This window comes from Ranitomeya imitator, chromosome 2, assembly GCF_032444005.1.
Source record: "Ranitomeya imitator isolate aRanImi1 chromosome 2, aRanImi1.pri, whole genome shotgun sequence".
In the NCBI taxonomy this organism is placed as follows: Eukaryota; Metazoa; Chordata; class Amphibia; order Anura; family Dendrobatidae; genus Ranitomeya; species Ranitomeya imitator.
Window position 1 is genome coordinate 502175118 of NC_091283.1, and position 22806 is coordinate 502197923.

Here is a 22806-nt window from a genome sequence, read left to right on the forward strand (position 1 = left end):
AACGTTTAACCAGTTTACTTCAACATAAAGGGATTTACAATCCAGTCCTGTCACCGGAGTCTGTATGGGAACTCTGAGTTACTTTGACCCTGCCGGGGTCTTCGCCTCTTATTGTACGCAGTTTCTGTGTGGCCCTGCTGCTGTATGTGAACTGGCTGCCGGCCCAATCTGTCCCCTCCGGGCCCTGGTTCGACGGGCAACCCGAGTCCTTTTATCGGCTTACCCCCTCCGGGAATACCGCTGAACTCTGTGTCTGTTGCTGTGTCCGACCCTAGTGAAGCTGATATCACCTCACGTTTTTCCGGTTGCTGTATTATATATAATGAATACAGCCGCGGATCCGGTATCCGTCTTTGCGCCTGTTCTGGGTAGTGATTAATGCTACCCGGTTCTCACAATGTCCTTTTTCTCTGTCCCTCTTCTCCTCAGGCCGGTGATTTGGGCCTGGAAACTGTCATAGGGCTGTTAGAAATTCAGCTGTATGACCTCTCACTTTCAACTCCTTAGCCCAACTGCCAGTTCTTTACTCAGACCAGAATGGATCAAGGGGAGTCTCTGGAGCTCCCCCTTCTGGCCGGAGGTGGTAGTGCAGTCTTCCTTTTTAATATTTGTATTTAGTGTCAGTAACTATTTTTGTGGCAAATACCCCTAGGGGTGCCACATCTACATACATCCTCTGATCAATGGACAGATCAGGTGGTGACAACATAATACTACAATGCAATGACATGCATACATGTTAGATTGCATACAAATGAGGTGGATCTGAGTACAACACAGTATATGACATGTAATAAAAGAAACAATTAATTTACACTAGTGGTGAGAAGTAAGGGTTTTGTCAACTTACACATAGAAGGGTATAAGTATTAACAAAAAGTTTTAAAAAATGGAATAAGGAGTTTTATATACATAGAGTTTAAAATAAAGCTCATAATAAATATGGAAATACTTGGAGAGAATAGGAAAACCATAGCTCCCAACCATCCCAGACTCAATGGGACTGTCCCGATTTGAGGGCTCACTCCCATGTCTTGGCACGTCAAAGCTTTTATCCCGGCTTCTATCTCACCTCTCTCAAATGTCTTCATCTCTCCGTAGCTCCTCCTTCTCAGGGGGCGGGATTGCTCTCTGCATAAATTACATTTATTCACATCTACCGTGTGGAGGTCTCCCAGGACTCAAATTCGCATCCCCAAGTTCACGGGCAGCAGCCCTATGGATGAGCCACAGCTCAGTCATAACAATACACATAGGAGATTTTGGTAATCTTGACCTATATTGCAGCTTGTTAGCCTAAAAGTAGATTATACATGTACATTGGATGCAGTAGTGTATTTCTTTGTAGTTGTATACTGAGTTGAAAAAAAAGTCAGATTTTTCTGTTCTTATAAAACTAAAAAAATAATAACCGACGCAATAACAATCTTCTCTGATTATTGCATGTTTGCTGCATTTATTTTATGCATTTTTCCCATATTTGATGCGGTTTTGGTGCAGAAGTGAATGCACATTTTTAATGCTTTTTTAATAGAACAGAAAAGCTTTGATTCTGCTCTTAAAAATGCAACAATAATTTCTCTTTCTTGCGTTTTTTCTCAGGCTCCACAAAGAAGCCTATAGAGGGAAAAAAAACACCCAAACCGCAGAGCTCAGCTGTGCCTTTAGATGCATCGAGGACGGAGATTTCATGGAATCACATCCACTTTGTTTAGACATTTAGACCATGTTCACATGTAAAGTAAATGCTGCGTATTTTCTGCTGGTTGTTTTTTGCACAGAAATGTTGCTGTGTTTCATGAGCACTGTGCCCCTTGTGGTCTTAAGACGGTGTTAGGGTTGGCGGATTGCACTAAATAAAGTAAATAGTAAAGTGCAATCGCAATCCGGGGTCCACTGTGCAAAAGATGTTGAACTGCTGCTAGTGAGCAATGACAGAACACACGGCGAGTGATTACTTGTACACACAGAGTTGCCGCCACTCAGTGTGAACAGGAGGTAGAGTTCCAAGCTCTGTTACTCCACGGAGAGGAACAGTACAGAAACGAAAAAGAGATACTCTGCTACTGAGCTGTGTCACTTGCACACAGAAACTAAAGCACTGCTCTGCAACTGAGCTGTGTCACTCGCACACAGAAATGAAAGGGCAGCTCTGCAACTGAGCTGTCACTTGCACACAGAAATGAAAGGGCAGCTCTGCAACTGAGCTGTGGCACTCGCACATAGAAAAGAAAGAGAAGCTCTGCAATTGAGCTGTGTCACTCGCACACAGAAACGGAACAGATGCTCAGAGCTAAATTACCTGACTAGGGTTGTGCTTGCTCTGGAACTCTACTGTTCTAACCGCACACATGTAGGAATGAGATGCTAAGCCAACAGCTAATTGCCCCCACTGACGCTAGCTGCCTGCCTACGTGTACAGTCGCAAGCTAGACAGACACACAACACTTGCAGACAGAGGGGTAGAGACTCCGCTCACATAGCCATACATACTTTAAAATGATACTAGTGCACTGCTGGGGACTTTTTATACATAAGGCTCCACCCCAAACACTTACGCCCAGTAGGGTGAGACATCTCCCGTGGGCCAATTTGGAACTGCCACATCACCAGAGCCAGAGACGTCCGACCACTAGCAGGAAGACGTGACATCACAGACATGCTCAGTAAGGTGATTTCTGGACTTAAAATCCAGAGCGTCCGGTCGCCGCTGCCTATCCCTGGTTACCATAGACTTGGCTGGAGAGTCAGCAGTAACCAAACGAACAGCACGAGAATGAGCAAGACGCTGGGACCGACGTCTATGCTCCGCAGCGGCCAAAGCTACATGGGAGACCGCACAGGCAGATTAGGCTTGGGATCTCTCCCGTGCAGCGACGCCTAACAGATGGTGCTTTTTTTCTCTAGAGGCTTCTATGTGGAGCCTAAAAAAAGTAAAAAACTAACTGCAGTTACATTTTCAAGTGCAGAATCAAAGCTTTTCTGTACAATAGAAAAACAAACCAAAAAGGTGGCTTTAAATCTGCACCAAAATGCATCAAATAAGGGGTAGAAGGCCTAAAATAATGCAGCAATAATCAGAAAAGATTGTTATTGTGTTGTTTGATGCGAAATCTGCAGAAAACAAAAAACATTATTTTTGCAATGTGTGTGAACACATTCTTACAGACACAAAAAATGTAGTGAAGTTGCATAAAGATAAGAACATACTGGCGGCTCCTATTGTGAATTAATTAACAAAGTATAATACACAGATCCCAACTAGAATTGAGCAGGACGGACAGTTGACATTGTGCCAGCCCTGGCTAATCAAAAGCCACTCCGGGGATGCCAGAATGTAAGAGATTCACAGCCTCCCATCCGGGCCCCAAGAAGCACTGATCTGGACACCAATCCGCTCATCTCTAGTCCCAACTGTCCCGAATACAGCGGACAGTCCAGGATTTGCGTCTTTGCCCTGAAGTCTCTTGCATCTGCTGAATTTCTCTAATTTCTCTCACTAGGAGCACCCATCTGACAACTCCTCCTGCCAGGGTAGAAAAAAAAATAGTGAATGGATGTGGATTGGGGTGTTGCCAGGGGCATGGCCAAAATTTGCCAAATAATTTCTCCCTCTTTCTATTCGTCACAAGTTGGAAGGTATGGGAAACCTTATCCTATCTTTTTTAGACCATGACTTCCACAAAGCACGTGTAGCACTAAGCATTTAATTTTACAGAAATGCTTAACAAACAGGGATGTACAGTGGGTACGGAAAGTATTCAGACCCCTTTAAATTTTGTTTCATTGCAGCCATTTGGTAAGTTCAAAAAAGTACATTTTTTTCTCTTTAATGTACGCTCTGCACCCCATCTTGACTGAAAAAAAGCAGAAATGTAGAAATTTTTTCAAATTTAATAAAAAAGAAAAAGTGAAATATCACATTTTTATAAGTATTCAGACTAGTGATGAGCGAATATACTCGTTACTCAAGAATTCCCAAGCACGCTCGGGTGTCCTCTGAATATTTTTTAGTGCTCGGAGATTTCGTTTTCATCGCGCTCAGGAAATCTCGAGTAACGAGTATGTTCACTCATCACTAATTCAGACCCTTTGCTCAAACACTAATATTTAAGTCACATGCTGTCCATTTCCTTGTGATCCTCCTTGAGATGGTTCTGCACCTTCATTGGAGTCCAGCTGTGTTTAATTAAACTGATAGGACTTGATTTGGAAAGGCACACACCTGTATATATAAGACCTCACAGCTCACAGTGCATATCAGACCAAATGAGAATCATGAGGTCAAAGGAACTGGCCAAGGAGCTCAGAGACAGAATTGTGGCAAGGCACAGATCTGGCCAAGGTTACAACAGAATTTCTGCAGTACTCAAGCACAGTGGCCTCCATAATCCTTAAAGGGAAGAAGTCTTCCTAGACCTGGCCAGCCAGCCAAACTGAGCAATCGTGGGAGAAGAGCCTTGGTGAGAGAGGTAAAGAGGAACCCCAAGATCACTGTGGCTGAGCTCAAGATGCAGTAGGGAGATGGGAGAAAGTTCCACAGAGTCAACTATCACTGCAGCCCTCCACCAGTCAGGCCTTTATGGCAGAGTGGCCCGATGGAAGTCTCTATTCCGTGCAAGAAAGCCTGCATAGAGTTTGCTAAAAAAACACATGAAGGTCTTTCAGACAATGAGAAATACGATTCTCTGGTCTAATGAGACAAAGATAGACCTTTTTGGTGATAATTCTAAGGGGTATGTGTGGAGAAAACCAGGCACTGCTCATCACCTGTGCAATACAAACCCAACAATGAAACATGGTGGTGGCAGCATCATGCTATGGGGGTGTTTTTCAGTTGCAGGGAAAGGACGATTGGTTGTCATTGAAGGAATAATGAATGCGGCCAAGTGCAGAGATATCCTGGGTGAAAACCTCTTCGAGAGTGCTTTGGACCTCAGACTTGGCTGAAGGTTCACCTTCCAACCAAGACAATGACCCTAAGCACACAGCTAAAATAACAAAGGAGTGGCTTCAGAACAACTCTGTGACCATTCTTGACTGGCCCAGCCAGAGCCTTTACCTAAACCCAATTGAGTATCTCTGGAGAGACCTGAAAATGGCTGTCCATCAACGTTCACCATCCAACCTGACAGAACTGGAGAGGATCTGCAAGGAAGAAAGGCAGAGGATCCCCAAATCCAGGTGTGAAAAACTTGTTGCATTGTTCCCAAGACGACTCAAGGCTGTACTAGCTCAAAAGGGTGCTTCTACTCAAAACTGAGTAAAAGGTCTGAATACTTATGACCATGTGATATTTCAGCTTTTATTTTTTTATAAATTTGCAAAAATTACTATATTTCTGTTTTTTTATAAGTCAAGATGGGGTGCAGAGTGTACATTAATGAGAAAAAATGAACTTTTTTGAATTTACCAAATGGCTGCAATGAAAGAAAGAGTGAAAAATTTAAAGGGGTATGAATACTTTCTGTACCCACTGTATATAGAGGTAAAGGTCCCAATAACAAACAGTGAGGACTTGCTTACATGATAAGTTTCTGATGTGTTTTTGGCTTGATTTTTCAAAAACGCAGTGCAGTGTGTTAGGGGTCGAGTTCCCGCTTCTGCACTGGGGGAATCTCGAGCCACTTCCGCTGCGGTCTCCCATTCTTGTCCAGCCGCAGTGGAGCCTGCTCAGCAAGGACGTCGGTCCCAGCGTCTTGCTCATTCTCACTCTGTTCAGAGAGTTAGTGCTGCTTCTCCAGTCTCTGCCATTAAAGTCAGTACTGGTCAGCAGCGAGCGGACTTCTCTGGGACTAAGTCCTTGTCTGCATGTACTGAGCATGCCCAGCGTAAGGTCTCCCGTTGGAGATCGAGGGTCATGTGCTCAGGCTCTGCAGCACATTCCATTGGTCCTCTTGGCAGGTCCTAGAAGGGCAAAAGTGCTGTGGCCACTTCCTGTGCTGCTCCTATATAAACTGCGCATGACCGCACGGCCATGCGCTAGTATTGTCTAACAATTCTTGATGTGTGTATGTTGTGAGTGCAAGTCGTCCTTTGAAATCCCTTCCCTATTGAATGTCTGTTCGCGGAAGGTGTATGGCTGCTACCTAGCGCCCGACTTAGCCTACAGCACTAGACACACATCTCAGCGTCCTGTAGCTGTGCCTGCCAGTACGGCGCCGTGCGCCTGCCTTGCGTTTTCCATACCCGAGTCTGGGTGGTTAGTGGCGTCCGTTAGTGCGGCATCGCTCGCACTCTTGTGCACTTATACTTCTTAAAGTTCTCTACACACCCAGTTGCGGTGTTACGCCAGCAAGGGTCTAATCGGGCTCCAATCCCTTCTGGGGTTAAGTCCGCTGACCACTTGCTCGCGCACTAGTGCGGTACTGCGGTCCTGTGGATTAACAGGATCGCTTTCTTCACGCTGGGTGAGGTTTAACCCACGCGTGTATCCTTTAGTGTACCGCCATATTGTCCGTCTTGCTAGCTGCAGGGTCTTTTACCTGCACGGTGGACCTCGGACTGCGAACGCACCTAGTTTCGTACCATCTATACATGGTGCGTTCCGCCAGTCCTTAACATAATACTAGCGCCAAGGTCTGGCTAGTATGGCGGACATTCAGCAATCTTTGCGGTATATCCAGCAGTTGGAGGGTAGGTTGAAGGTTCTCGAGAACTCAACCTCAGCTGTGGATGTTACCGCAGTTGCTGTAAAGGCTGCTGGCGTGGCGGCAGCAACCTTGTCCACTGCCACCCCTGTTCCGACATTATCCCGCCTCCCGTTGCCAGAAAAATTTTCTGGAGATTGCAAAACTTGTAGGGGATTCGTGAGTCAGTGCTCTATCCACCTCGAGCTCCTGGCTGCACGTTTTCCTACAGAGCGGGCTAAGGTGGGATTTATTGTCTCGCTGTTGTCGGACAGGGCGTTGGAGTGGGCTACGCCGCTGTTGGAGCGTGATGATCATGTGGTGCAGAGTGCTCCGTTGTTTCTGGGCACGCTGAAAAAGGTCTTTCTAGGACCTCAACTCACCCATGATACAGCGCTCCAACTACTGGCATTAACTCAGGGTGAGTCCTTGGTCAGCCATTTTTCCGTCCGATTCCGTACGTTAGCTTCCGAGCTGGAGTGGTCGGATAAAGCCCTTATCCCCATATTCTGGAGGGGCCTGGCTGACCATGTTAAGGACGCTCTGGCCACTAGGGAGATTCCTGCCACACTGGAGGAGTTAATATCTATTTCTACTCGTATAGACCTCCGTTTTAACGAGCGGAGGTTGGAACGAGCCCAGTGTAGGCAGAGGTTTCGGCTGGCTCCTACCTTCGCCAAACCTTTGAAATCTCCAGTCCAGACATCTGAGTCACATGAGACCTTGGAGGTGACACGAGCGGGATCCCAGTCTCAGTCCGCTCGTGCACATAAGGTTCGTCATGTTCGCCAGCAGTCAGGACGTCTTGCCTCCAAGAGTCCTCAGCGGTCGGGGAAACGTCTGCGTCTAGTGGCAGTTGGAGGAGGTACACTAGACACGGCGACGTTTGCCTCAAAGTTGTCCTTCAAGGGGACAATTACCATAGGCCCATCCACTCTCACGGTCGAGCTATGCTTGGACTCTGGGGCAGAGGGTAACTTTATGTCCTCCGCCTTTGCCCAGCGTCACGCAATACCCTTGGTGATGCTCGCCCAGCCAGTGACCGTTCGAGTGGTAAATGGGTCAACACTACCTTCACAGATTACTCACCAAACCATTCCTTTCACCCTATCTGTGTCTCCATCACATCAGGAGATAATCTCCCTATTAGTCATTCCTGAGGGAATTGATGAGGTCCTGTTGGGGATGCCATGGCTTCGCTACCATTCTCCTCATATTGAGTGGTCCTCTGGGAGAATTTTGGGATGGAGTAAATCCTGTGAGGGTAGATGTCAGAGGGAGTGCGTTCAGGTTGCTTCTACACAGGTACCCGCAGATCTTTCCTCTCTCCCCAAGCACTATTGGTCCCATGCAGACGTGTTCTCCAAAAGAGCTGCGGAGACCCTTCCGCCTCACCGCCCCTATGACTGTCCTATTGACCTCTTGCCTGGTGCTGAGCCTCCCCGGGGTCGAGTCTACCCGTTATCTCTCCCGGAGACGGAGGCAATGTCCCAGTATATTCAGGAGAATCTGGCAAGAGGATTCATTAGGAAGTCAGTGTCACCGGCAGGGGCTGGGTTCTTCTTCGTACAGAAGAAGACTGGAGACTTACGTCCATGCATAGACTACAGGGGTCTTAACGCAATTACCGTTAAGAACAAGTACCCATTACCCCTGATATCTGAGCTCTTTGATAGGCTACGGGGAGCAAAGGTATTTACAAAGTTAGATCTGCGGGGTGCTTACAACCTGATTCGCATCCGTGAGGGGGATGAATGGAAGACGGCTTTTAACACCAGGGATGGGCACTATGAATATCTAGTGATGCCCTTTGGGCTCTGTAATGCCCCAGCCGTTTTCCAAGACTTTGTGAACGACATCTTTCGGGATATGCTCACCACCTCGGTCGTAGTCTATCTGGATGACATTCTCATCTACTCTCCAGATATAGACTCCCATCGGAGAGATGTTCGCAAAGTCTTCGACCTCTTACGGGCAAACTCCCTCTACGCTAAGTTGGAGAAGTGTGTGTTTGAGCAGGAGTCCTTGCCTTTCCTTGGATATATCATTTCTGCCCAGGGTTTGGCTATGGATCCTGCCAAGCTACAGGCTGTAATGGACTGGCAGGAACCCCATTCTCTTAAAGCGGTGCAGCGCTTTATGGGGTTCATTAATTATTATCGCCAGTTCATTCCACACTTCTCAACTTTGGTAGCTCCCTTGGTCGCCCTCACCAAGAAGGGAGCAAATCCCAAGTTGTGGTCAGAGGAGGTCTCCAAGGCCTTTCTCTCGATTAAGTCGCACTTCGCTAGCGCTCCCATCCTACATCGCCCCGATGTAGATAAACCATTCATCTTGGAGGTGGATGCCTCATCCGTTGGTGCTGGAGCAGTCCTTTTCCAAAAGGATGCTCAAGGTCGGAAGCATCCTTGCTTCTTCTTCTCCAAGACCTTCACACCAGCGGAGAGGAATTATTCCATCGGGGACAGGGAGTTGCTAGCTATGAAGTTGGCTTTTTCAGAGTGGAGACACCTCTTGGAGGGAGCTCGCTTTCCCTTCCAAGTCTTCACTGACCACAAGAACTTGGTGTATATACAGACGGCCCAGCGGCTGAATTCTCGCCAGGCTAGATGGTCCCTGTTCTTCTCCCGGTTCCATTTTACTCTCCATTTTCTCTCCGGGGAGAAGAACGTTCGTGCCGACGCTCTCTCCCGCTCCGTAGTGTCATCTGAGGAGGAGGAGGAGGAGCCTCGGCTTATTGTCCCTTCTGAGAGCCTGAGAACTGTAGCTCCGGTTTCGCTAGAGTCTGTGCCCCCGGGCAAGACTTTCGTGCCAGCTAACTTGCGACCGGAGGTTCTCTCTTGGGCTCACTCCTCCAGAGTGGGGGGGCATTTTGGGACAAAGAGGACATCAGAGCTTTTGGCGAGAACATACTGGTGGCCGCATATGGCCCGAGATGTCAGGGACTACATTCAGGCGTGCGTTTCTTGCGCCCAGAATCGGTCTCCTCGGCAACGGCCTGCTGGGTTGCTTTACCCTCTACCGGTGGCAGACAGGCCCTGGGAGATGGTCGGAATGGACTTTGTGGTGGGTCTACCCAAGTCGCGTGGCTGCTCCATTATTTGGGTTGTCACTGACCATTTCTCTAAGATGGTGCATTTGGTGCCGCTTCCTCGGTTACCCTCAGCACGGGCCTTGGCGGTGTTGTTCGTTAAACACGTTTTCCGTTTGCATGGTATGCCTGATAAGATTGTCAGCGATCGGGGTCCCCAGTTCGCATCTCGGTTTTGGAGAGAGCTCTGCCGTTTACTCAGCATAGAGTTAAACCTCTCCTCTGCTTACCATCCCGAGACGAATGGGTTGGTGGAGAGAACCAACCAGACTCTGGTGACATATTTGCGACATTTCGTCTCTGCTAGGCAGGATGACTGGGCATCTTTGCTACCTTGGGCGGAATTTGCCCTGAACAACGCCGTAGCCGATTCCACTGGTCAAACTCCTTTTCTCCTTAATTACGGCCAGCATCCGCGTGTCCCTGTGCCCATGCCCGTGTCCTCCACCGATTCTAGGGTGGCAGACTGGGCGGTGGAGGCACGTGACATCTGGGACCGCACACAGGATGCTATCCGGGCCTCCAAGGAGAGAATGAGGGTTTCGGCTGATACACACCGGCGCCCCGCTCCGGTCTTTGCTCCCGGCGACTTAGTGTGGCTCTCCGCCCGTAACATCAGGCTGCGAGTTGAGTCCACTAAGTTTGCTCCTCGCTACATTGGCCCGTTTAAAGTTCTGGAACAGGTCAACCCTGTGGTTTACCGTTTGGCCATTCCTCCACGCCTTGGTATCACCGATACCTTTCACGTTTCCCTCTTAAAGCCCGTTCGCTTGTCTCGGTTTTCTGAGTCTTCTGCTGGGACATCGGGTTCATCCACGGATGAATTTGAGGTGAATGCTATTGTGGGAAGCAAGGTGGTACGTGGCAAAAAATTTTATTTGGTGGATTGGAAGGGTCATGGTCCAGAGGATAGAACCTGGGAGCCTGTGGAGCACATTCGGGCTCCGCAGCTCATTGCTGCCTTTGAACGTAGCGAGGCCCAAGGAGGGGGGGGCCCTAGGAGGGGGGGTAATGTTAGGGGTCGAGTTCCCGCTTCTGCACTGGGGGAATCTCGAGCCACTTCCGCTGCGGTCTCCCATTCTTGTCCAGCCGCAGTGGAGCCTGCTCAGCAAGGACGTCGGTCCCAGCGTCTTGCTCATTCTCACTCTGTTCAGAGAGTTAGTGCTGCTTCTCCAGTCTCTGCCATTAAAGTCAGTACTGGTCAGCAGCGAGCGGACTTCTCTGGGACTAAGTCCTTGTCTGCATGTACTGAGCATGCCCAGCGTAAGGTCTCCCGTTGGAGATCGAGGGTCATGTGCTCAGGCTCTGCAGCACATTCCATTGGTCCTCTTGGCAGGTCCTAGAAGGGCAAAAGTGCTGTGGCCACTTCCTGTGCTGCTCCTATATAAACTGCGCATGACCGCACGGCCATGCGCTAGTATTGTCTAACAATTCTTGATGTGTGTATGTTGTGAGTGCAAGTCGTCCTTTGAAATCCCTTCCCTATTGAATGTCTGTTCGCGGAAGGTGTATGGCTGCTACCTAGCGCCCGACTTAGCCTACAGCACTAGACACACATCTCAGCGTCCTGTAGCTGTGCCTGCCAGTACGGCGCCGTGCGCCTGCCTTGCGCTTTCCATACCCGAGTCTGGGTGGTTAGTGGCGTCCGTTAGTGCGGCATCGCTCGCACTCTTGTGCACTTATACTTCTTAAAGTTCTCTACACACCCAGTTGCGGTGTTACGCCAGCAAGGGTCTAATCGGGCTCCAATCCCTTCTGGGGTTAAGTCCGCTGACCACTTGCTCGCGCACTAGTGCGGTACTGCGGTCCTGTGGATTAACAGGATCGCTTTCTTCACGCTGGGTGAGGTTTAACCCACGCGTGTATCCTTTAGTGTACCGCCATATTGTCCGTCTTGCTAGCTGCAGGGTCTTTTACCTGCACGGTGGACCTCGGACTGCGAACGCACCTAGTTTCGTACCATCTATACATGGTGCGTTCCGCCAGTCCTTAACACAGTGAAATCTGCGTTTTTTTGGAAAATCATGTAAAAAAATGCATTGTAAATGCTATTGTGTGAACACAGCCTAAAATGAGACCTCCTCTGAAGCAGGTCAATACCACATGTGAAAAGAGGACTTGGTGCTTATTTGTCTAAAACTCCTTTCGTTGATTATTTGGTCAATTTCACACCAATGTAGACCACAGGTATCAGAGACCTATAAAGAAGAGATCCTAGTGCAGTTATTAACCACTCATAAGTATAGGGATGTTGCCAACCTATTCTGGACTGCTTATCTCCAGGGCTTCCATAGCTGACAGATGGTCTGCTCCTATAGCATACATGTAGTTGCCGACAAGGTAGACACCTGCAGTATATGCCCATATCTATTACTAAACTAAAAAACATAAAAATGCAGGAATCTAAATGTCATTTTAATGCAGGATAAGTCTAGCGTCTTCACAATGATGAATATAATCCTTAAAATGTCAGTTACACACATAATTAGAAAGCTGCCATATAAAATCACATGTTATACAGTAATTATCATTTACCTTAGTAATTGTCGGCTGTTTGTCAACACCCAAGATCTCCCCTGTGACAATAAAACTAATTTTATGTAAAAAAGAGATATCTATTTTATGTGAAATTTGTAATAATCCAACCAGGCTTTACATGATGTTTTATTGTGTAATATAAAATTAAGCTGACAGTCCACCCACCTCAGCAGTTCTGTATAAATATCTGCAGGTTGAGTAGTGTTGTATGAGCCACTGATATCTTCCTACTAGACCTTCGAAGACTGAAGAGCTTGCACCATGTCTTGTCACTGGAAAAGTGGATCCGTAAGATCGTCTTGCAGCAGCGTCAGTGGTCATAGGGTTAGCAGCCTGGCTGGAGACTTGGCTTTGGGATCTGAACACTTTTCAGTTGGAAGTCATAGCTCACATGATGGTTTCCTGCATGGAGGAGAGAAGGAGACCATGCAAAACCTCAACATTCGACTGGCTTCCTACCTGGACAAAGTTAAAGCCCTGGAAGATGCCAACGCTGACCTTGAAGCAAAGATCAGGGAATGGTACATTAAACACCAGCCAAAAGTAGAGGACTATAGTCCTTACTTCCGTATCATTGAGGAGCTGAAATGCAAGGTGAGTGAATAATTTGCTCTCAACAACTTTGTCTTACATTTGCAAAACCAAATAGGGTTGACACTGCCTTTATTTTATGGCTTTAAATACCATGTAATCACTCATCTGGACAAATAAGCAATAACCATCTGACAATGAAAGATCCATCAAAACAGATTTTGGGCCCGTCCTTCAAATGTCTGGAGATCTTTGGATTCTAGAACACTTAGGCTTAAGAGATGGGGGTAGCATCCATACTCAGTTATTACACCATCATTTATTACAATGCCCAGGAGATTACATTGATCTTCTGCTACTCACATCATCGATTATGATGTCTACAATCTCTGAGTAGCAAATCAACTTGAAGCAATGTCAGTCATTTTAGAATTGGATAGCTTAACACGTAATATGCTTCAGAAGTCACAAATCTAATTTTTTGTTAAATTCTGAAGACTATACAAAATTAACCTGATATAATACTGCTCTCAGATGGGTAGCGAGAACCTGGTGACAGATTCCCAATGAAGAGTGTCCCATTACATTGGAGTACCGAGTGATAGATCTGACTTTGTGAGTCTACATGCAATAATTGGACAAGGACAAAAAAAGTAGTCTTTATTAGAATACACATTTAACCATCAATTCTATTGACACTGTGATGTGGTTAAACAAGTCATAAATGAATGAAAAGATCCTGGAGAAAACGGAGTCCCTCCAAATTTGCCTATGAAGAAGAAAGTCAATATCACTTGTATGGCTTCGGGCTGAGATATAAAATATTCAGGACCTGGTATTAAAGTTATGGATGATTTTACTTTTTATAGGGTTTTGATCAATCATACTATATGATTTGTCCCTACAATTAGATTTCATGAGTTTCTGGGTGGCATTACTAGATTGGATGTAGAACTGTTGGGTTTAAGCTTCACAATACAAGTCTTTATAGTTATGGAACTGGACAAAATTGCAAACTAGATGCACACGGTGTGATGTATAGAACAGCATATGTTATGTCACTATACTAAAATGGGTTCTATCTGAATTCCAGATCTTAGCTGAAAGTTCTGCAAATGCAAATCTAGTCCTGCAAATCGACAATGCCAAATTGGCTGCAGAAGACTTCAAAATTAAGTAAGTAGAAATGGTCTCTACAGATTACATCTAAATTGACTTGGTGCTGAATCCTTCCTTCCATACTTGTTTTTGGCACTCTGATGAGCCAGTCTGACCAGAGAAAACAAACAAATGTACCAAGAGCAAAGTGATGTCCGTGTGCAAAGGTTATTTTGAAGGGAAAAGAGCAGAATCAGCTGTGATAATTTATGTGTTAATAGATGTGTTTAGAGGTGTTCTCTGCCATTGTAATCCTGCCTGTGATGATAATGAAATTGCTGAAAACTCTTCTTCAAAGGACAGGAAGTATGATTCTAAAATAGCCCCAGTGGCCAGTGAAAAATTGAAAGATTACAAAATTTTATGTTTTCATACAGATCATGATTAGAGATGAGCGAATATGTTCGGCTTCCCTCTTATTCGCCAAGCTATAGTGCTTGCCAAATAAGCTGCAGAGGTAACCCGGCTTCCTGGATCACGCCGGCCGATCAGCTGATCGGAGCCGCAGCTGCATGTGTCGCGGCTGTGTCACAGTCACGACACATGCATGCAGGTTGATTATCCACACCTGTGTTTTCTGACGTAGTAAGGCAGGGGTACCCAACATGTGGCTAGGGAGCCACATGTGGATCACAGGTCCATGATGTCTGGCTTACGGCTATGTACCAGCTTGGTGCATTAGCACCAGGTCTAACAAAAAGTTATGAAGAGCAGGTCTCCAGATGGTGACGTTTATGAGTAGCCCCTCAAAAAAAGAGCAGATCTGGAAGCAAATATACTTCCGGTTGGAGAGATAAATATGGTAAACTACTGATAGGATTATACCGCCAGTTAGAAGGTTGCCTGAAGCTGGATGCCATAGCATGGTGGGAGTGCAAATACCTAATGAGGGCCCGGTGGAAATCTCTGGATGTAAGTATACTGTCTTGGTGTGATTTTCATAGTGAAGATTTGGGCTTCATTATATTAGTATTAGAGGTTCAGGTTATCACTATTGCGGGGAAGGAGGCAGGACTGCTTGTGGGGCTCTGAATGTGGATCACGATTCTTTCTTAGAGCTGAACGTGGGTCTCAAAGTAAGATTGGGGGTCGCTGTTGTAAGACCTGTTTAAAACAGATCCAACATATTAAAATGTGTACATAATAAATATAAAAAATCAACAATAAATTTACCCAAATGCTACAAGATGCAAGTGTCCGCTATTAACAACTCTCATGTATTATCTGGTTTTAGGTATGAGAATGAACTTTGTCTGTATCAAAGTGTGGAATCGGACATTTGTGGTCTCCGTAGAGTGTTGGATGAGCTGAGTTTTGCCAGGTCCGCTCTTGAACCACAACTTGAGAGCTTGAAAGAAGAAATTGAGTGTCTGAAGAGGAACCATGCAGCGGTATTCAGTATTTTATGTAGTTCTTTTGACATTTCTTGATAATTTGGCCTTTTTTATGACAAGGATCATGTTCTTTGTTCCCGACGTTTAAAGATACCTTTAAATATAATAGTTCTTTATTACACATATATAGCTAAGTTTTAATGATCCTTATCTGAATCTTTTTGGTGAATCGACCATACATATTACTTTTTTCAATGTCTGAAAGGAAATGAACGCCCTTAAAGGAGAAAGAGCCGATATTAACGTGGAAATGAACGCTGCACCAGGAGTGGACTTAACCAAACTTCTGAACGATATGAGGTCTCAGTATGAAGAAATTGCTGAGAAGAACAGACAGAAGGCCGCAGAATGGTTTAATGAAAAGGTGAGACTATATTGAGCAGACATGGTAAAATGTTACAGGAAAAAGTAGACTAATGACAACTGAATTATTATGTCCCCTGACTAGTATTATCAGGTTAAATTTCCTGTTTGCCATAATAATTTATTCAGCTTGATTGCTTTTCTTAATGTAAATGTTTTGGTTAGTGAACTTTCTCCAGAGACAGTACAATTCCTCCAGATGATATTATTATTTATTATTATCATAGCGCCATTTATTCTATGGCACTTTACATGTGAGATAATGATAGGTGCCTCCCAATATGAGAAGATTTTGAGCACATTTGTTAGCAGAAGGGCTTAATATTGCAGGAGAGATTTCCCAAGAGAATTTTCATATAAAATTGTGTGAAGTCAAAAATTAGTAATACACAGTAGAAAAATATTTAGAATTGAGAGTCCTCAGTTCAGTTAGCCATTAAAAGGTATCAACCACTGAGGACTCTCAATTCTAAATATTTTTCTATCTACTGGCTAACACGGTACCAAGATATATTTCTTTCCTAATAAACAGTAGATATAAAGTTTTCTGAAGTTATAATTTTAGTCCCAAACAGAATATTGGGGTCTCCACAATACCAGATTTGGAGGATTGAGTAGAATCATTGTTCCTTCAGGGGACTTAGGTCATTGGCAATAGCCTATTCCCTTCTCCCCAATAAAAGATAGGAGAAATAATTATTGACCTTCATCCAACAACAACATGTTTTCTTGACCATTAGATATTTTAATCACATAATCAAAACAAGGACAAGTCAAACCAAACTGTTAAAATTATATCGAAATTGCTAAAAATGTCAAAAACGTTGGCACATCAATTCTGATTTAATATTGATTTGTTTCAGAGTGCTGAACTTAACAAAGAAATCTCACATAGCAGCGAGATGATTGAGTGCCACAAGACCCAATTGACCGATCTAAGACGTACTGTTCAAGAACTGGAAATTGAGCTACAGGCCCAACTTGCCATGGTAATTATGAATCGATTCCTTAGGAACTAGTCTTAAATATTTTGAATATATGTAGATTGTATTCCGATGTTAAGAAAAATTCATCATTGTTGACTTTTTAACAGAAAAAATCCTTGGAGTGCTCATTGGCTGAGACAGAGCACTGCTACAACACTCAGTTGTCACAACTGCAAGAATATGTCGGAAATCTGGAAGAACAATTGAGCCAGCTCCGCGCTGATTTGGAAAGACAGAATGCAGAATACAAACTACTTCTAGACATCAAGACTCGTTTGGAAATGGAGATTGAGACTTACCGCAGACTAATCGATGGAGAATCGTAAGTAGGATAATAGATGCTCCACATAGGGTATTGCAGTGTCACAATTGGTCTTATTAAAACATCTCAGGAAATACGCGAAGTACTAATATGATATATGTTTTTCATCCTCTCTTCCAGATGGTGCCGCAAAGAAGTCACAATCCCTTCCAAAGGTAAGTTTATAATCTGAATATATCAGTCAGAGAGAAACATAGCATTACTGTTCTACTGAATATATACAGTATCATCGCAGCTCCATTCTTTACAGTCCATGGTATAAACGTATCTAGCAAACACAACCTACAATCTATAAAACAGCAGTATCTGCTTGTACTATGCATCAAAACTAGGAATCCAGAAATCCCAAAAAGGAATTAAAAAAGTCATATTTATTCCAAAATCTTTAAAACTATGGTGAAAAAAATGAAGTGAAGTGTGAGTAAAATCATATGGATGATGTATTTCAAATCACAATGGCTCGTAATCATAGGCTATTCAAGCCTTTCGGGGAATAAAATAGGCTATAACTAAGAACCATTGCGCTTCAAAACACGTCATTTAGTGATTTTATTCACCGGTCCCTTCATTTTTTCACTATGTTTTAAAAGATTTTGGAATAAATATGATTTTTTAATTCCTTTTTTTTTAATTGCTGGATTCGTACTTTTGATTCAAAATACTACTCCACCCAGTAACCAGCTGGGAATCAGCCAGGCGTGGATCCCTCCCTGATTTTTTTGGGATCCAGGAACCACACCAAACCTTGGCAGAGCTGAAAAGAAATTTTTCTTTATACTATTAGTATCTGCTTGTATCAACAGTATCTGCCTAGTTCTTATAGCCTGCTGCATCAATGCACTTTACAGTGCCTAATATTCCTTTGCACCTGCAGAGTCATAGTATCTGCATATTTTATACCTACAGTGCCATATACATTGCATACTATCTACATATTACCTGATTTCCACAGCCCAATAGTACCTAATTACCACCTAATACCATAATCCCATTATACCACTCTGTACCTACAGTGCCATAAAGCATACATGCTAACATGTACATAAAAGTGCCATAGTAGCTACATACTGTAATAACTTCTACCTACAGAGTAAGAGTAACTCATTACTACCTTGTACGTACAGTTTTCTGGTACCTACATATTATCTTGTACCTATTATCATACATCTTATTATACCTATATACTCGCTGGTCCTTAGATCACTATAGCACCTATACACTAAAAAGTATATCTAGAACCATTTCCAACAATATATTCTCAATAAATGTCACAAACAGTATGGCTTTCCGTAACCAATATTCTTCTTTCTCTTTAAGAACCAAGTAAAACCAGAAAAGTGACAACAATCGTGGAAGAAGTGGTCAACGGCAAAATTGTATCACAAAAAGTGAATGCAACTGAAGAGAAATTGAAGATTTAACCATTTCATCATCACCTTCACCATAGTCTGTGCCGGATGATGCACAGCTCGCTTGGGAAATGGGCATAACATATCTCTTTGCTTTCACTACTTAATAAACCTTATTCAGCAATTAATTATTGTTATCTCATTATTATACATATCAGGAAAAAAACTAAACAAGTTACCAAGATATGGGCAAAATCTAGTCAGTTAGTGGGTTTTCGGATAATGTAGGAGATCTCATAAAACAGCACTTATTAGGTCTTAAAAATGCTAAAGTAAAGACATTGGGACGATCTGAATGGAGAAAATAGAACAGAATTGAAACGCGCGATTCCCTAAGGCAGGGGTCCCCAACCTGTAATAATATAATAATAATAATAATCTTTATTTTTATATAGCGCTAACATATTCGGCAGCGCTTTACAGTTTGCACACATTATCATCTCTGTCCCCGATGGGGCTCACAATCTAAATTCCCTATCAGTATGTCTTTGGAATGTGGGAGGAAACCGGAGTACCCGGAGGAAACCCACGCAAACACGGAGAGAACATACAAACTCCAGCGCTGCAAGGCTGCAGTGCTAACCACTGAGCCACCGTGCTGCCTGTAGCTCGGGAGCCACATGTGGCTCGCGAGCCCGTGATGTGTGGCTCGCGGCTGCCTGCCAGCTTGGTGCATTAACACCTGGTATAAATAATTAGTAAGAACAGATCTCTAAATTGTGACTTTTGTGGTGTAGCCCTGTACATAAGAGCAGATCTGAATGGGGTGAGATAGGAAACCGTGGAGCTTGGCATACTGCCTTGGTGTTATTTCGGTGGAAAAGCTTTGGTTGTCATTATAACGGTAATGGAGGCTCTCGGTGTCACTACTGTGAGTGGGGAAGGACCCTCTCTCAGAGCTGAATGCGGCTCACGACCCTCTTTCATAGCTGGATGTGGCTCTCAAGTTCAGAAAGCTTGGGGACCTCTGCCCTAAGGGAAAGATGTGTAAGTGGTAGTAGTGTTCACCAGGGAGTGTTGTGTGAAGGCACGACATCTACATAAGTATAGAAGTCCACTGCTGGTTCCTCGTAGCTGGAGATGAACTCTTCCAGGAGTAATTTTACCAGATTGGATGTCTCACGAAGAAAGGGCTGCACTGCAGAAAACAAGGAGGCATGGCAATCAAAATAAGGCTTTTTATTAGTAGCCCATTCATCATGATACATCCAATCCGGTAAAAAAAAAGAAATTATAACAGTAAAGTAGATACAAAGAAAGGGCCCCCCATACTAAAAAATAAAATGTTGACCCTTTCTGATTGATATCCCTTACCTGAGACAAGACGAATTGATACTTACCTGCCTATATCTACTTTCAGAAGCCATGTTCAGCTGTCACCACCCTAGTTTCTTAATGTCATAGGACCTGTGGTGAAAAGGCTCCTCAATTATCAAAATAAGATATTCGGTTGTGCCCCCTTTCATTAGGAACCCAATTGCAGGTGTGGGGTCTGCTTCTATGGTAACAACTTTTGTTCAGAGAGAAGCTAATAATAAAACATCATAATGGACCCCATAAACATTAGTGAAAAAAATGGTCAAAATCTACCAGTTCTGGTGGGGCCAACCAACTATCTCGTGTCTATGGAGATTTTCTGACTCTCCTGCAGCACATGAAGTTAAGAGAAGGATTGGCATGCTATATTTTGCCAATTGATCCCTTTTTTTCCAGGAGATAAAATAAAAAAACTTGAAAGCTGCTGCTAAACTCCTATGGTCGTTTGACGGTTACTTATGGTACATAGTTGCCTTTATACATAACATTTCTTGGAAAAGCAGGGATGTATATAAAAATTACAGGAAATATAAAGGAATGACATACTAAAACTTTAAAAAAAAAAAATAAGCTGTGCTAAAGGTACCTTCACACATAACGATATTGTTAACGATATCGTTGCTTTTTGTGACGTAGCAACGATATCGTTAATAAAATCGTTATGTGTGACAGCGACCAACGATCAGGCCCCTGCTGGGAGATCGTTGGTCGCTGAAGAAAGTCCAGAACTTTATTTCGTCGCTAGACTCCCTGCTGACATCGCTGGATCGGCGTGTGTGACACCGATCCAGCGATGTCTTCACTGGTAACCAGGGTAAACATCGGGTAACTAAGCGCAGGGCCGCGCTTAGTACCCCGATGTTTACCCTGGTTACCATCCTAAAAGTAAAAAAAACAAACACTACATACTTACCTACCGCTGTCTGTCATCCAGCGCTGTGCTCTGCACTCCTCCTGTACTGGCTGTGAGCGTCGGTCAGCCGGAAAGCAGAGCGATGACGTCACCGCTCTGCTTTCCGGCCGCTGTGCTCACACAGACAGTACAGGAGGAGTGCAGAGCACAGCGCTGGAGGACAGACAGCGTTAGGTAAGTATGTACTGTTTGTTTTACTTTTAGGATGGTAACCAGGGTAAACATCGGGTTACTAAGCGCGGCCCTGCGCTTAGTTACCCGATGTTTACCCTGGTTACCGGCATCGTTGGTCGCTGGAGAGCGGTCTGTGTGACAGCTCTCCAGCGACCAAACAGCGACGCTGCAGCGATCCGGATCGTTGTCGGTATCGCTGCAGCGTCGCTTAATGTGAAGGGGCCTTAAAAAACACAAAACCACCCAAACAATGATTGTATCGGGTCACACAGCTTTTACCTTTAATTGTTCACGGCCATGCAATATTACAGGACAAAGCTCGAATTTCTAGACACAGAGTCATACAGAGAGAACCTATATGTAATCCACAACTCACGCTTTGCCAACTATAAGCTCCCAGAAGGCTGCATACTTGTAAGACTCTCAAAACTCAGAGGATCATTACAGGTCAAGCTTTGCAGTCCTCTTCTGAATGTATAACTGAAAAAGACCCCGCAGTCCTCACATTCAAGCGACAAATACAAGAAAAAAATATTTAGGGTCAAGTAAAGGCATGTTCTAAAGCGTACGTTAGAGATTTACATAATTGTGCAATAATTATGTCTATACCTCCCTGTGTAATTGCAATTGGCATCCACTAACTGGGAAGAATATGGCGCCTCGCAATTCTGTGGCTTAGGGACAATGGGCTTCATGTTGTCACGTTATCATCAATGTTATCTCTACTTTCATCTCACCTACCATAGTTCATTCAAATGTCATTAATTACTCCACTTATCATTATTGTCCTCTCACAATTTCCACCTTTCTAAATAATTCACATGCCTAATTAGACAAAGTTATCTTTAAAGGGAAGGTACATCGTTTGTAGGTCATTAATAAATCACTGTAATGTAGCATAACATGCTGCTATAAGCAAGTTTGAAATGCATGTGAAACAGATTTCATGTGTTATATGAGTTTAAAGAATGCACTGGGGGCTGACATCTTGGTTTTGCAGCAGTAGCGGGGCTCTATCAGTGTCAGATTACGGCACCCCATGGACATAGGAGATAATAGACCAGCATGGACCCTATCTGTAACTTTGCAGCAGCATTAGCAGTGAGCTGGGCACGCCTCTGTGGGCTGCACAACTCACTGCTGTAGGTGTGACTAGCTGCCATTTTATTATAGCCCTGTGCTCTCTATCACAGGACTGAAGAAGCCCTCACTGCTCCTCTGTACTCCAAGCAGGCACACATCCTCTGCTCCTCACAAGCTGCCCTGTGTGTTTCTCCTGCCATGTCTCCCCCTCCCCCTCACACACAGTCCCTGTGATCTCCAGTAAGCTGCACTCACAGCCTGCAGAGAGGGAGGTGACACCTGGAGAGAGAGAGCAGGGCAGCTGACAGGACAGGGATTAAGGTGGGGGAAGGGGAATGGCAAGAATGTTATTCACAAAAAATGCTGCTGAGCCCACTGTGTTCTGCTCCTCTGTAAACAAGCTGTGCCTCTGATGCAGTAACTGCTGGTGATAGCAGATCACAGGGCAGTCACACACAAAATGGTGCTGCCCTGTGGTGATGCTGCTCTTCATTCTTACTGTTAGAAGCAAAATTGGGGCAGTAACTGCTGATATCACCATTTCCCTCCCCTTTTGGGTGGTCTAATATCCCTGGGGCAGAGCTGCTAAATCTTACTATAGCTGCTTGAGGTCTAAAACGGAAAATGCTCCCCCTAGTGGTAAATATGTATATTTGTAGAAAAATATATAATATTTTTCATATAGAAATGTTTGCAAACAGTGCAAACATTGCATTAATACATTTTAATTACTATTTTAAGCTTACCGTATATACTCGAGTATAAGCCGACCCGAGTATAAGCTGACCCCCCTAATTTTGCCACAAAAAACTGGGAAAACTTATTGACTCGAGTATAAGCCTAGGGTGGAAATACAGCATTTACCGGTGAATTTCAAAAATAAAAATAGATCATTATT

General features: G+C 44.4%; 1 protein-coding gene across 2 annotated transcripts; it reads left to right on the forward strand.

Moving 5' to 3' along the window:
- Window positions 1-1689: 1689 nt before the first annotated feature.
- Window positions 1690-18549, forward strand: LOC138664683 (keratin, type I cytoskeletal 17-like). 2 transcript variants are annotated; one of them, XM_069751590.1, is made up of 9 exons: window positions 1690-1736; window positions 12493-12852; window positions 13883-13965; window positions 15182-15338; window positions 15547-15705; window positions 16568-16693; window positions 16798-17012; window positions 17133-17167; window positions 18330-18549. In XM_069751590.1, exons 2-9 carry the CDS (start codon window positions 12520-12522, stop codon window positions 18431-18433), a joined length of 1212 nt encoding a protein of 403 aa, XP_069607691.1. In that variant the 5' UTR covers window positions 1690-1736; window positions 12493-12519; the 3' UTR covers window positions 18434-18549. The 2 variants fall into 2 exon arrangements, with proteins under 2 accessions (XP_069607691.1, XP_069607692.1); XM_069751591.1 differs by lacking the exon at window positions 1690-1736 and having other exon boundaries at window positions 12476-12852.
- Window positions 18550-22806: the final 4257 nt, after the last annotated feature.

Bases quoted from the DNA above. Each gene is read 5' to 3' on its own strand.
- LOC138664683 (XM_069751590.1), top strand. From the start codon at position 12,520: ATGTCTTGTCACTGGAAAAGTGGATCCGTAAGATCGTCTTGCAGCAGC. The intron at 13,966-15,181 runs GTAAGTAGAAAT...ATCTGGTTTTAG, and splicing joins GCAGAAGACTTCAAAATTAA to GTATGAGAATGAACTTTGTC. The intron at 17,168-18,329 runs GTAAGTTTATAA...TTTCTCTTTAAG, and splicing joins AGTCACAATCCCTTCCAAAG to AACCAAGTAAAACCAGAAAA.